The sequence below is a fragment of the Pimephales promelas genome, chromosome 12, assembly GCF_988280905.1.
Source record: "Pimephales promelas chromosome 12, fPimPro1.hap1.1, whole genome shotgun sequence".
NCBI lineage: Eukaryota > Metazoa > Chordata > Actinopteri > Cypriniformes > Leuciscidae > Pimephales > Pimephales promelas.
Window position 1 is genome coordinate 18,877,021 of NC_142780.1, and position 13,239 is coordinate 18,890,259.

General features: G+C 38.1%; 1 protein-coding gene across 5 annotated transcripts in view; it reads right to left on the reverse strand.

Annotated features, from left to right (window-relative positions):
- Positions 1 to 9,861, reverse strand: part of pou2f2b (POU class 2 homeobox 2b) — a 37,280-nt gene extending 27,419 nt beyond the window's left edge. For 2 of the 5 annotated variants that reach the window (XM_039679597.2, XM_039679602.2), the window contains exon 1: positions 8,598 to 9,861. In XM_039679597.2, the coding sequence (XP_039535531.2) occupies positions 8,598 to 8,697 (100 nt within the window). In that variant the 5' untranslated portion in view covers positions 8,698 to 9,861. The remainder of the gene's footprint in view (positions 1 to 8,597) is intronic. The other 3 variants (XM_039679599.2, XM_039679603.2, XM_039679600.2) reach the window with 2 other exon arrangements.
- Positions 9,862 to 13,239: the final 3,378 nt, after the last annotated feature.

Sequence of the window (13,239 nt, forward strand, 5' to 3'; positions counted from 1 at the left end):
TTCTAAAATTATCTTCTTTTATGATCCAAAGAGGAAAGAAAATTACACAGGTTTGGAATGACATGAAGTTGAGTAAACTTTCTTTTTTGGGTGAACTATCCCTGAGATTATTTTCACCACAATCATTAACTGAGATGCAGCAAGAGATTGAGAATACGCGATACCGCTGTTTCAGTTTTCTTGTCACAGCGTTGCCATGGATGACATTAGGAAATATCAGACCATGACCAACGCCAGAATTTTGTATTTCGGGGAACCATAAAATAGTTCCTCATACACTCTCAGAAAAAAATGGTACAAAAGCTGTCAGTGAAGAAAAGTTGAGGTACTAATATGCAGTCTTTTGAAAGGGCACCACCCCAGTGACAGCTTTTGCACCATTTTTTTCTGAGAGTGTATATAATCTGCAAAATATTTTTCCGACTTTAATCATTTCTGCTATGTTGCCTAAGTTCCCTCATTGTACGTCTCCTCGGATATGTTCCACAGAAAATGCGGTCACGCGGCCGTGATCCCTACAGCATTCCTGGTTTAATGTCCATCTGCATCATCAGATGCTGGACACCAATCAAGCTAGTATGCATTGTTGGTAATAAACTCACAGTGGAAATTGCTTTCAGGGATACCAATTATCCCATCGAAGCATGTACGAGTAAGGTTGTCAAATTAAAGTCAAACCATCTCTGTATTTTGGTGCCGTTTTCCTACAGCAAGTGAATGCTAACATTTTTCTCTTATAGAAGTGTTGAGAACATGCTGCATAATGGATATAAACTTAAAGTAATCTGATGCAATAGGCATTTTATGTACTCAGGTGCAGAGTACAAATTGGCAAGCCACGTATTGATCGATAAACCCGGATTGAAGGAAACCCTGTTAACAGGAGCCTGTCTGGGGAGTCGGGCCCCTTCCCTCCCCTCTCTCCATCTTAATTTGATTGATGATCATACTTGTCACTCAAGGCAGCATGTGGCCAATTACAAGATTTGTACGGGTAGGTGGCTGGTGGTTTCGGCTTGTGTTGTCAGTAAAAAATGTGTGTGGTTGAAAGTGGGGTAAAACTGTATTTGTTATCTAATTTTACTGCAGCTTGTGCTGTTTTGTGAGGATTAAAAGGATAGTTCACCCCAAAATAAAAACATGTTGTTCCTAAACTGTGGCATTAAAGGAAGATATTTTGAGAAGACCGTCTCAGTGTTTTGTTTTTATTCTTTATTTTTTTGGGGCCATACAATAGAAATCAATGGCCAGCAAAACGATTTGGTTACCAACCAACATTCTTCAAAATATCTTCTTTTGTGTTCCACGGAACAAAGAAATGCATACAGGTTTGGAACGACATGAGGGTAAGTAAATGATGACAGAATGTTTTTCATTTTTGGGTGAACTATCCCTTTAACAGTAAATAATGTGCTAAAGGAAACAGGAACTTGAGGATCCAGAAACTAAAAGGGCATGGAAGGATGACGGAGTGGTACAAAGAAGGAAGAGTAATCCTGTCACCCCTCTAACAGTTTGTTTACTGGTATTTTCTCAAAAGCATCCATGGAGAAATATTTAACAATGGGCCACTAATGTAATCTAAATCAAACTGTCTCTATTAGATTCATATAATTTAGATAACAACTCTGTTTGAATTTTAGCTGATTAATTATACTAATAACTGGCATTTTTAATAATCAAAACATGACACCAGACAACCTTACGACCATTAAAAGGATAAAAAAAGAAAAGAAAAAAGCCCTGAAATAAATTCACAAAGCCCTACATGTGAACAGGAGACCTTGATCGCTATAAATCTTAAATGAAATGGAGGAAGAGAACAGATTTAGGTCTTGAGCTTGTTCATGAGGAGTGAAGGACATAATCAAAGAGCAAGCTTTTATTACACACTCTCTATTTTCAAAATGTGCACACGCACACACACACACACAGCAGCTGCTGAAAGGACAAATTACACTGGTTTAAGCCAATTTTTTCACCTAACAGCATCAAAGGGGGGAGTCCGATTTTAAAAGTAGTGTATTGCTGTGTCAATCCATCTGTCTAATTATCCCACACAGTAATCTTAAATATCTCTCAGTACATCAGTTTGTCAGTTAAGCCACTATGTACCTGCCATGTCAAAATATCAATACATTCTTTCATGTCTATTTATGCTCATCTTTCAGCCTTGATCCATCCATCCATCTACACACACACCATTTCTGTGTCTGAGGCGAATATAACAATGTCTCTCTCTCTCCCTCTCCAACACATACACACACAAATACACATGTGCAGCCAGATAATCACACTAAATTAACACAGCAGTGGAGAATCTGTGTGAGTGCTGCTGTACTGGTAGGGGGTGTATTGACCAGGTGCTGTCTCTCACAGATGTGTTGATTAAGGGCCTGTCTGAACAATTCTCCTACTTTTGCAGCCATCATGTAGCCACCAACACCTCCAGAGAATGTTTTGTACGAGAAAGAGAGAGGAGAAGCCAGAAAGAGATATTAATAATAATGTTTTAAAAAATTATTGCATTTCTAATCACTACGAAATCCCATATCAACTTCAACCAGTGAAGAACAGACATGAAACTGCTCTTTAAATTCTTTCAAATAAATATAAAATTGCATAAATTATTCTTAATCTGCCCAAAGTGTTTAAACGAGAAGTTTACATTAAAAACATGTTTTATTGTTAGACATTAAATTTTAATTGCTCTAGTAGTTAATACAGCATGTACTGTAATTACATCAAAAGTAGCCTATGTAATCCCTTACTTAAATTTTAAAGGGAAAAGTAATACAATTACAGTAATTAAATACAACGCATTACCCATCACTGCTTATTAAGTACAATCGATAAGACTGTGCATGTAAATTCAACCTTAATTTTTAAGTTCATATACGCTCTCAGAAAAAAAAAGGTACAAAAGCTGTCACTGGGGTGGTAACCTTTTAAAATATACTTCCTTGTAACTTTTATTTAGCTCTAAAGGCTGCATATTAGTACCTCAAAGGGACATATTCGTAGGCAAAGTGTGTATATTACTATGTATTAGAAAGTTGTTTGTGTTGTGGGTTCACAAATGCTTTGCTGCATACCTCGGTTGTAACGAGTGTTTATTTCAGTCAATGTTGCTTGAATCAGTCGGTCCATTCTCCTCTGACCTCTAGCATCAACAAGGCATTTTCGCCCACAGGACTGCCACATACTGGAGGTTTTTCCCTTTTCACACCATTCCTTGTAAACCCTAGAAATGGTTGTGCGTGAAAATCCCAGTAACTGAGCAGATTGTGAAATACTCAAGACCAGCCCGTCTGACACCAACAACCATGCCACGCTCAAAATTGCTTAAATCACCTTTCTTTCCTATTCTAACATTCAGTTTAGAGTTAAGGAGATTGTCTTGACCAGGACCACACCCCTAAAGGCATTGAAGCAACTGCCATGTGATTGGTTGATTAGATAATTGCATTAATGAGAAATTGAACAGGTGTTAATAATAATCATTTAGGTAAGTGTCTATAGTATGAAGAAACAATAGCACAAATGTGTGTGTGCTTGTAATGGTCACTGGGAGGAAAGAACTCTGGGGACTTTTTTACAGAGTGAAAAGCAGCAGTGCTAATGAGGGAAAGGGTGCCGTCAGTGTTAATACACTAAGGAAGGTCAACCCACACAGATGCAAACACATTTCTCCTCTGCCAAAACTAACAGTCACTAAAAGACCTGCGGGAGTACTGTCACTAAATGAACATCGTGACGACATGGAATATCAATCAGAGCAAGAGGTGGAAGGGTGTGTGTGAGAAGAGAGAGAGAGAGAGGGAGGGAGTGAAATGCAGTAGAACATTCTGTATTGACATCTTCTTTATATAATATTGATTCCCCATTATGTTACAAACAAACCCAAGCTGACATTTTGTCATTGGGAATCATTTTAACACCAGGACTGGCCCTAATCTATAAACACACTTTCTTCACATGCGCTCACACAAACACAACGTTTAGCTATACATAAAAATAATAAATAATATAGCTGTCACCTGTCATTGTAATTTACATGTACACCACCTTAAAATTTTAGGTAATGAACTTGGATGTTTGTCATTTCAACTTAAATGACATTAAACTGACTTTAAAAATTAGTTGAATCTTGTTTTACAGTGTATTTTCAACAAATGATTATGACAATGAGACAATCATCTTTCACCAATTTTAAGTAATTTGACTAGTAGTTATGTCTCTCAGTTGATGAGATTAAAAACTTTCTATTCTTTTTTTTTTTTTTGCTTACTCTTTTTCTCTCACTGACAATATTTTCTCATCCTCTTGGACCTGCCTGTTAACACACACTGTAAAAACAAACCTATAGAATCTACTCAATAAAAGTGAGGTAACAATTTGCACTCATTTTGTTTGGGTAGATTGCATTCTATATTTTTGAGTAAGGAGTACCTGACTTTAACAGCTATGATATACTAAATGAAATTAGGTAAAAATTCTACCTAATATTTCTCAATACATTACACAGCTAATTACTTATACAAATTGAGTAATAATTAATCTATTATTAGCAGAAAACAGTTAATCTACTTAATTATTATTAATAATAATAAGTGAATAGAAATAATTAAACTTACTTATTAAGAGATGGTTAAATTTACTTAAAAATGGCCAGACACAGTAATTTAACAGTAACAAATTACTCTTTATTGATTACTATGGATAAAAACATTTCATTTAAAAAAATTAAATAAAACATTAATTAAAGGTATAGTTCATCAAAAATAAAAATGATGTACCTTTAATGCACAAAGGTACAAAAAATAACCCATGTACATTTAATTTTAAAAGATACAACAAATCACTAACAACCTCTTTAAAACCTTCTAATTAAAAAATAAACTGGTTTCCATGCAGTCTTTGCCAGTACAACAGCTCATTTCATTAATTACAAGTGACACAACATATCATTAACAACTTCTTAAAACTAATACAAAAACAGACAAAGACAAATCTGTTGACCAACTGGGATTATGAATCACCAAAACTTTTATTATTTGGTTTGTGTGGCCCTCAAGTTCGTCCTCCTGTTAAAAAGAAAAAGAAAAAGCATATCATTTTTTCAAGTTAGTTTAAGCATATTAACAACATGTTGTTCCAAAACAGTTGTCTTTTTTTATTCACGTCATTTATTTCAAGACAAATCAGGGTTTAGACTTTAGATAGAAATATCTTGTAAGGATTGGAATAGATTGTCATGCTGGAACATTCAGGAAATAAATATGTCCACATAGAACAACGGAATAATAGAGTTTCCACCTGATATAGATGAACATTTAGATTTTTTGAACTTGAATTTAATGACTTAAAAAATAATTTGATTGTCTTTGTCGATTGATTTCATAAATCAGATTTACTTATCCTAAACTACAATGAGTCGAGTAAGATCATTCCCCTTAATGGAATCGATTCCAACCTTTGCATTTTGAACCTTTGGAATCGACTCTCAATTCCCAACGCCTCGGAATCGATTCTTTTTGGAATCGACCCCCATCCCTATCATTCAGAGGCGATGCTTCTTCACCATTGCTTTGAATGAAAAGTGAAGAGAGTCGACTCGAGAACTCTCTCTGAACTGCACGTGCGTGCGGCACACACACACATACGCGTCCAGCTACAATAATCATATTAATTTGAAACAGCAACCCAGAATATTTGTCACAAGCATTGATTAAAACAATGATGACAATAATCGCATAAAAAAACGACTTAATCTTTTCTCGGCCTTGATCACCTCAGGACATCGTCAACCGTATATCAAATAAAAACGCTGTCGGCGTGAACAAACCCTTATCACACAGCTGCACCTTGGCTAAGCTGTTCACTAGTTTCAGCAATGTGACTAATGGCAGCTAATATTTTAATTATCAGTGTAGACTTTTACTCGCATTTGCCGGTATAAGACCCAGTATAACGTTATCAAAGCTAAATCGACCAGGCTGAAATTCGAACCTGTATGTCAGCTGGCTGTGGCACCGACATAAGCGAGCAAATTACAAATCTTTTGATGAATCTTACCATTAAAAAAGTTAATATTTGGGTTATATGATAACAACATGATAAAAAAAAAAACATCTTACCTGGAGCTCAACACTTCGTGGTCCTTCTGAAGACGTTGAATTTGAATTCCGCGATTGCCGCCTGGACGTTGAAGTTGACGCATGCGCAATTTGCAATGACTGAACTAATATATTGGGGTATGTTTTACTCATTTTTTAATGATCCAGATATTACTGTTAATAAATAGGTAGTGTAGTTAGAATGTACCCATTTTTATATATTTTACGTGCTAACTAATATACTTAAGTAAAATATAACTGATTTGCACAGGTTGTATTTAACACCCACCTGCATCATTTTTTACAGTGCACATAAAACTTTAATGGAGCAGTTAATGGCAATAATTCCCAAGACCACTTACAAGAATTGGGCTTGATTATCTCTTTCTCTGCCTCTGTCATGTCTATGTCTCATGTCTATGTCTGCTTTCTAATGCAAATGCATATATTAGTAACTGGACAATAGTTAAATAGGTTCTGCTCTCTCTAATGGTGATTAAGAGACTTTGATGGGATATGGATATTTCAGCTGGCCGTAATGGTATTTGACATCATGAATTGAAGAAATAAGGACTGATGCGCTCAGATTTTAGTGGGTTAGCTGACTGCTTTTTTAAAGGTTTAGCTGACTGTGAAGGTATAAATATTGAAACAAACCAGAATTTATAAATTTTTAATGAAATATTTTCCACATGCCAATCACCCACTTCTATGTGAAACAAGCGTTTACAGCCTTGCTTATCATTCATAACTGATGAGCAACCGCATCCATACAATCTGAGTCTAGAGCTCAAGATCACCTCTCCTTCTCAAACTCGGTTTTCCATACTTGTTCCCATTTTTCACTGTCATCTGCACCTACTTTCCTTTAGTGCTCCACAGCTTTTTCTTTTTCGACCCTCTTTTTTTATCTTCTTTTGACACTCGCTATTTTTCAGCGAAAGGGGCATGAAACTCCTCCTCTCCCTGGCCCTGTTAATCTCTGAGGGGAAAAGGCTCATTATCCTTCCCCTTAACCATCTTGTATCATTATTCAGTCCCAAAGAAAGCCTATGAAAACCTCTAAGGCTATCTGTAAGTTACGCAAAAGATAAAACTGTAAAATTACAGAAAAAAAATGCAATCCCACTAACCACTGTAGGTAAAATGGGGTTGCAAAAAAAAAAAAGTCTGACCAAAAATAAGGCACAGCACTTTCCATTGTACAAATGGACAAAAGTGACATCTGAAGACTTGATTTTCATCATAAGGAGAAAGATCACATATGGGCAGACAAATTGATTGAAATTCTAATAAATGTATACAATAATTTGTATCATCCTCTAATTTTTAGTAACCATTTAATAACCAAATATGTAGCCTGATTATTTTTTTTAAAGTAGCCAAATATTATCATTGCAGATAGCCTATTCCATGCAATATCTCAATTAATATGAGCTCATTAGAACTGCATGAATAATACAAAAGCAAAATGTTGTTTACAACAGACTTAGATGAAGCAACATTTCACACCAATTTACAATCCAAATAATGAAAATACAATTTATTCAGAAAATAATTTCTTTATACATTTACAGAACATTTCCATTGTAGCCTATTCTCAGATTGTCACATGCCCAGTAAACAGCAGCTTGCTATGCAGTTATGCCTCTTCTCAATTCAGACAACACCCATATCCTCCTACTCCACCCCCTCCTTCTCCATCCTCCTTCCTTTTCTGTTTTCATCTTTATGTGGCCACCGAACAACCGGAAAGTTCCCGCAAAGAAAACATTAACGTAGCAAGTCGTCCGTTTGCACTTCGCCCGTCTCTAAGAGCAAAAAACAAGGTGCAAATCACATTATACACGATGTATGTGATCATCCATTTAATAAGGTTAGGCTATAGCCGATCACACGTGCACCTGTCTAAACATGCCCCTCATACTATAGGCTACAATAATATTTGTGAGCCAAACATAAGATGTCTAAATAGCATAAATGCTCATTTCTCTGGTCTCTGCAGCTGCTCTGATTCTCTCCTCTCTCCCCTCGATCCGCCGGCCCCGGAATCGATCCTGCGGAGATCGATAAGTTGGCATGAATATTCCCAGCTCACCGCGAGTTTAGTTCGGGGGAGACGGAGGCAGAGGCAGAGGCGAGAGAAGGAGACGGACGGATGCGGAGCCCATCGAGAGACAGGAATACATTCAGGAAACACTTTCACAAAACAAAACCGACCTGCCCTGCATTTCGAAGCGCGACAGTGCAGTGCTAGTTTTGCTGTAGACAAACTTGACTCGCGTCTTTTGGACTAAACTGAAATTTTGGAAAGGTCGGCAAGCGCGCGCGACACAAACAGAAAACGGCACATAAGGATGTTTCATTCGCACGGTGAATTACGGGGATTATGCCACTGAGTGGGATGAACTAGGGAGGTTTCACCGGATTCGGGATTGGGAGGGAAGAAAAGATGGTTGTTGAGGAAGAAAGCCTTACCGGAGTGAGAGCGGAGAGCCAGCGGGGACTTCAGGCGCCAGGCGTGGAGATCAGAGGCAGTTCTCGGCAAGACAAACGGCACCGGCAAAGGAACAAACATGATCCGTCTTCTTGTCTGGTTCTTATTAGATGCTCTTTTTGCTGTTGGGTTTTCTTTGCTATTTTAGCAGTTGTGGCAAGATAGGCTTTTTTTGTCTCACTTAAATCATTGGGTGCCGTCTGTGATCCAGGCGTTTCTGACATAAAACTGTGTATTCATATTTTAGCGTTTCTACTTTCCCTTTTCGCTTGTAGTTTACTTTTGATCTACATGCATAGATACGCAGACGCGCGCGCAGCCCGATTGTATTTTCCCAGCGCGCGCACACAGGCGGATAGACGGATTGAAACAAGACAAACGTGGGTTATTTCACTATTACTTCACGTTTGTCTATTTGTTTTGGTATTAAGCTACAGTATTTGGTATACTGTTCGACTTGCTTGCCGAACATAGGCTCTATGTATCTGTCACTCAAAGGCTAATTGTTTGCGAACGTTTAGGTATAACTGCATATCTCGATTCCCCCGTTCTCTCCTGTAGTGTTTCTGTCCTGGTCGACACTGTTCAGCTGGCCTGCTGCTTCCCCCCTTGGTTGCAGTCGCTTTAACTTTGGTTATTTGCTTGTAAAATAAACTGACCTTTCTGCATTTTTATAATAGAGGAAAAAAAGATTTCTTACCCTGACTGTATAACGTATAAAAGACAGCGGATATTGTTATTACTTGGATATGTGGTGCATTTTTTGGTCTAGCTCTTATATAGCTCTCTTCCTTGTTCTAGCAGCTACAGGTCACATTCATTTACACAAAGTAGTAAACGTTGTTAAAATCGTCTGCTTATTTTGCTCATTTAAATTAAAAATCTATAGAAAAATAAGGCAACTCAACGTGCTCGCCGGATTCGCCCCTCCTCCCACGCACCTTGTCACACGCCAGTAATTAAAACGCAATCAATCGATACATGACTAAATAAGGCAAACAAATGAATAAAGCACGAAAACATCAGGGGAAAAGAGCTCGATTTGTCGCTGGTTTTTAAGAACACTTGCCTATATTTCCGTCCATCCGCCTGCGTGTTTTGGTCTGTCTGTCTGCCTGTTCCCGTTATTTGGGAACCCCAATATCTTATTCGCGCACGTTCTCCTCCCATACGCTCGCGCGCTCCGATTCCACGCTGCCTGCAACATTGAAGCGCAAGCGGAGCCGTTACAACTCTCACATCACCACCACCCCACCCCCACTCTCTCTCTCTCTCTCTCTCTCTCTCTCTCTCTCTCTCTCTCTCTCTCTCTCTCTCTCTCTCTCTTTAACGGTTCCGTACCCCTGCGCTTGCCTCGCTGAAAGGTAAAGTCACACATGGACTGAGCTAATAACATCTCTCTCCAATAATACTAATTCACCTAAGAGTAACACAACGGTGCTCATAAATACAGCAAACACAGTTTTAACATACAAAAAAAGAAAGAAAAAAAAAAGAAAGAAAGCTAACCCAGTGACAACGTTTGCATGCATGCACACCATTTTCAAATTAAGTTCCAAATTCATTCTATGGACAAAAGACATATCTCATTTTGTGCTCATATGAAAATCATACAGGTTTGGAACAACATCAGAGCGAGTAAATGATGGTGGAGTTTCTGGGTGAACTAGCCTATATTTTTAAACAACTCAATACACTTTATTTTAAGGTATCAGTATTACGGTGTAATTATAGGCTACTTTAAAGGGATACTTCAGGATTTAGCATTAGCTTTGTATTAGTAAACCTGTAGTATTTTTGAATTGCATGCTTTCCACTCTCATATCTCCCTGAGACGAGAGATTTATGTATTTTTTTGTCTGGAAAAATCCTCCGATGACGCAAAAATCGTCATTTTGGTGTTATCGGAGGATTTTTTGGCCAGAGGATAAAGACAACACTATCTCACGACCAATTCGTACGAATTTGACGCATGATTAAAAAGTGTCTAATTCGTTCTAATTCGTACGATTTGTCTAAACCCACGTGATGGTTAGGTTTACGGGCGGGGTCAGGGGTAGGTCATTCGTACGAATTCATACGAATTGGCCAATTTGTAAAATATGTACGATTTAGCAAAATTGTATTAATTCGTACGAGTGAGGACTTGGTATGATTACAGATGTCGTTCATCTGTAATCATGCCAACAGCCTCGCGCCGTTCTCCCCTCACTCGTCCTGCTCACGAATGGCGACTGAAGAACTCAAAAAGCGGAATCCCGAATTTGGGCGATCTCGAAATCCCGGGCAGACTAATCACGGAGACTCACTATTGTTGTTTAACTACTGCGCTCTGTTACCAGTAAGCGTGGCCTCCCAGGGCAGCGAAGCAAGTGCATTCTGGGAGTTGTTGTCTTTCATCCAGATGAGCCAAAACTACATTTTCTTGTTTTTCTCAGTCTAGAAAGCTTAAACTTAATTTAATCTCAAAATAATTTCTCATTTCTTCTACATAAAAGACCCATTTTAAATACACAATCATCTTTCCAGAGGTGAAGTATCCCTTTACTGAGTAGGCTAACTACATGTTACTATAGGGTTATGTTTACGATGAGGATTTGGTTGAGGATTAATTGCATGTAATTAATTATGCATAATTTATAGTTATTAATACATTTACTAACAATGACACTGTAAAATAAAGTGTTAACTTCAACTCATTAACTGTCATTCATTCATGATTCATTCAAACAAGAGCACAATAAATGGCAAAATTTAGGTCATGATTTTTTTTTTAAAGTTGCTAATAAAAAATGTGTTTCTTCAATGTATTTAATAGGGTAAGTAAATACAGGTTGATTGAACCCCTATTATATAATTACCTTTGTTTGAACATGCTGGCCTAGGTTAAGGTATAAAAAAGTGTCCACTGTCTGATTAACAATGCCATATGTGAGCTGATGTGTTCATATTTCTATAAACTGCATTCGCTTAAACTTATTGTCTTATTATTGACAACTACAAATCGACCAAATTCTGATTATCACACCTGAGATTCCCTTAATTTCCACTTAAGTCTCACAGACAGTTATATATTTGTTTCCATCAATAAACATTGTTTACCAATAATGATACAGAACAACAGCAGAAGCAAAACTGGCTGATCTTAGGAGAGCCAGCTTTTAATGTTTCTCAGCTCTGTTCTTGCGCACCTCAACAGCACACATTTCTCAATACACTGATTATAATACTGAAAGTCCTGAAATAGGTGCGTCAGATGAGGGAGAGATCCAAAAAGTGTACTGTTGGGGAGGCCTCCGTGAAGGACCAGGGTTGGGAAACACTGTGCTAGGAAATCTCGACATGCCAGCAAACCTCCCGGGGGCCTTAATCAGCGAGCGGCGCTGCTTCTCTCTCCTACCACCAATTCATCACGCCCTGTCAATTGCAAACCATGCTGCGGCGCACTTACACACAAGATTATTGTCAATATAGATTTTTAAATAGAAAAATCTATTCGCTAAACACTCCAGTCGATAGGAGCAAATCGATTCCACTAGGCAGCAAAACTCTCTGTGAGCTCAGGCTCAGAAGTCTTGGCAATGACCGAGATGTAAACCAAAACACAAATGATGCTTTTTGGCATCTACTTGCCACATATAATGACGTAGACATTGTGTTGTTTTGCATTACTAATAAAAGTGATACAATTACTGCTCTTGCTGAAGACCATGTTGTGTTCATTTTTGGGGGGTCTCTGACGTCTGCAACATCCCGCTTTCCATCCTTATTTTGTTCAATAAAAGGATGTGTTTCATTGTCCCTGTCCATCCTTGAATCTCGCTATTGACAGATGACATCTGCAGGTCAAGTGAAACAGATGAAACGGAGTGACCGGTTGTCCCTCGCATACCCCCTTGACGCGCTGAGGTAACGGGGCGCTCGGGCCCCTCCCTCCAGTACTCCTTTCAGACAAAAGCAATTATTTCTTGTAGAATATAGTGTGGTTGTGCACATCTAAGAGAAGGAGAGAGGGACTGGAGGGAAAGAGAGAGTGCGAAATTGAGGGAGAGGAAAATAAGATGGTGTTGGAAGGATAGGGAGCTAACACCTCCTTCCTATAGCTGTGCACTCCTCATCTAAACAAACCTAGCTATTGTTTATGTGGCTTCCTGGAGTGATGGGAAAGAAAAGCTGTTTCTTATTCACACACACCAGAGGAGAACCGGCCCAGCGACTGAGCATGGTTTCTCCCAAAGTTGTTTTTCTCCATTCTGACACCAGTTTGGGTTCCTTGCCACTGTCACCTCTGGCTTGCTAAGTTGGGGACACTTAATATTCAACAATATTATTGTTCTGATGTACTGACACTGTTGAATGAGAACGGAACTGAGTTGAACGATGACATTATTTTTGGCAGAACTGCTTTGTAGATGAAATGAACTAATGAACTAATAATTGATGATCTTTACAACGGTACTGACTTCAGCTGAACAAATGTTCACTAAAGCTGCTTTGAAACAATCTGTATTGTATAAAAGCGCTATATAAATAAAGGTGACTTGGCTTGACTTGACATACACACTTAAATATGTTCACATATATATTTTCACAAATGAATCACTGCAGACTAAAACGTGAATG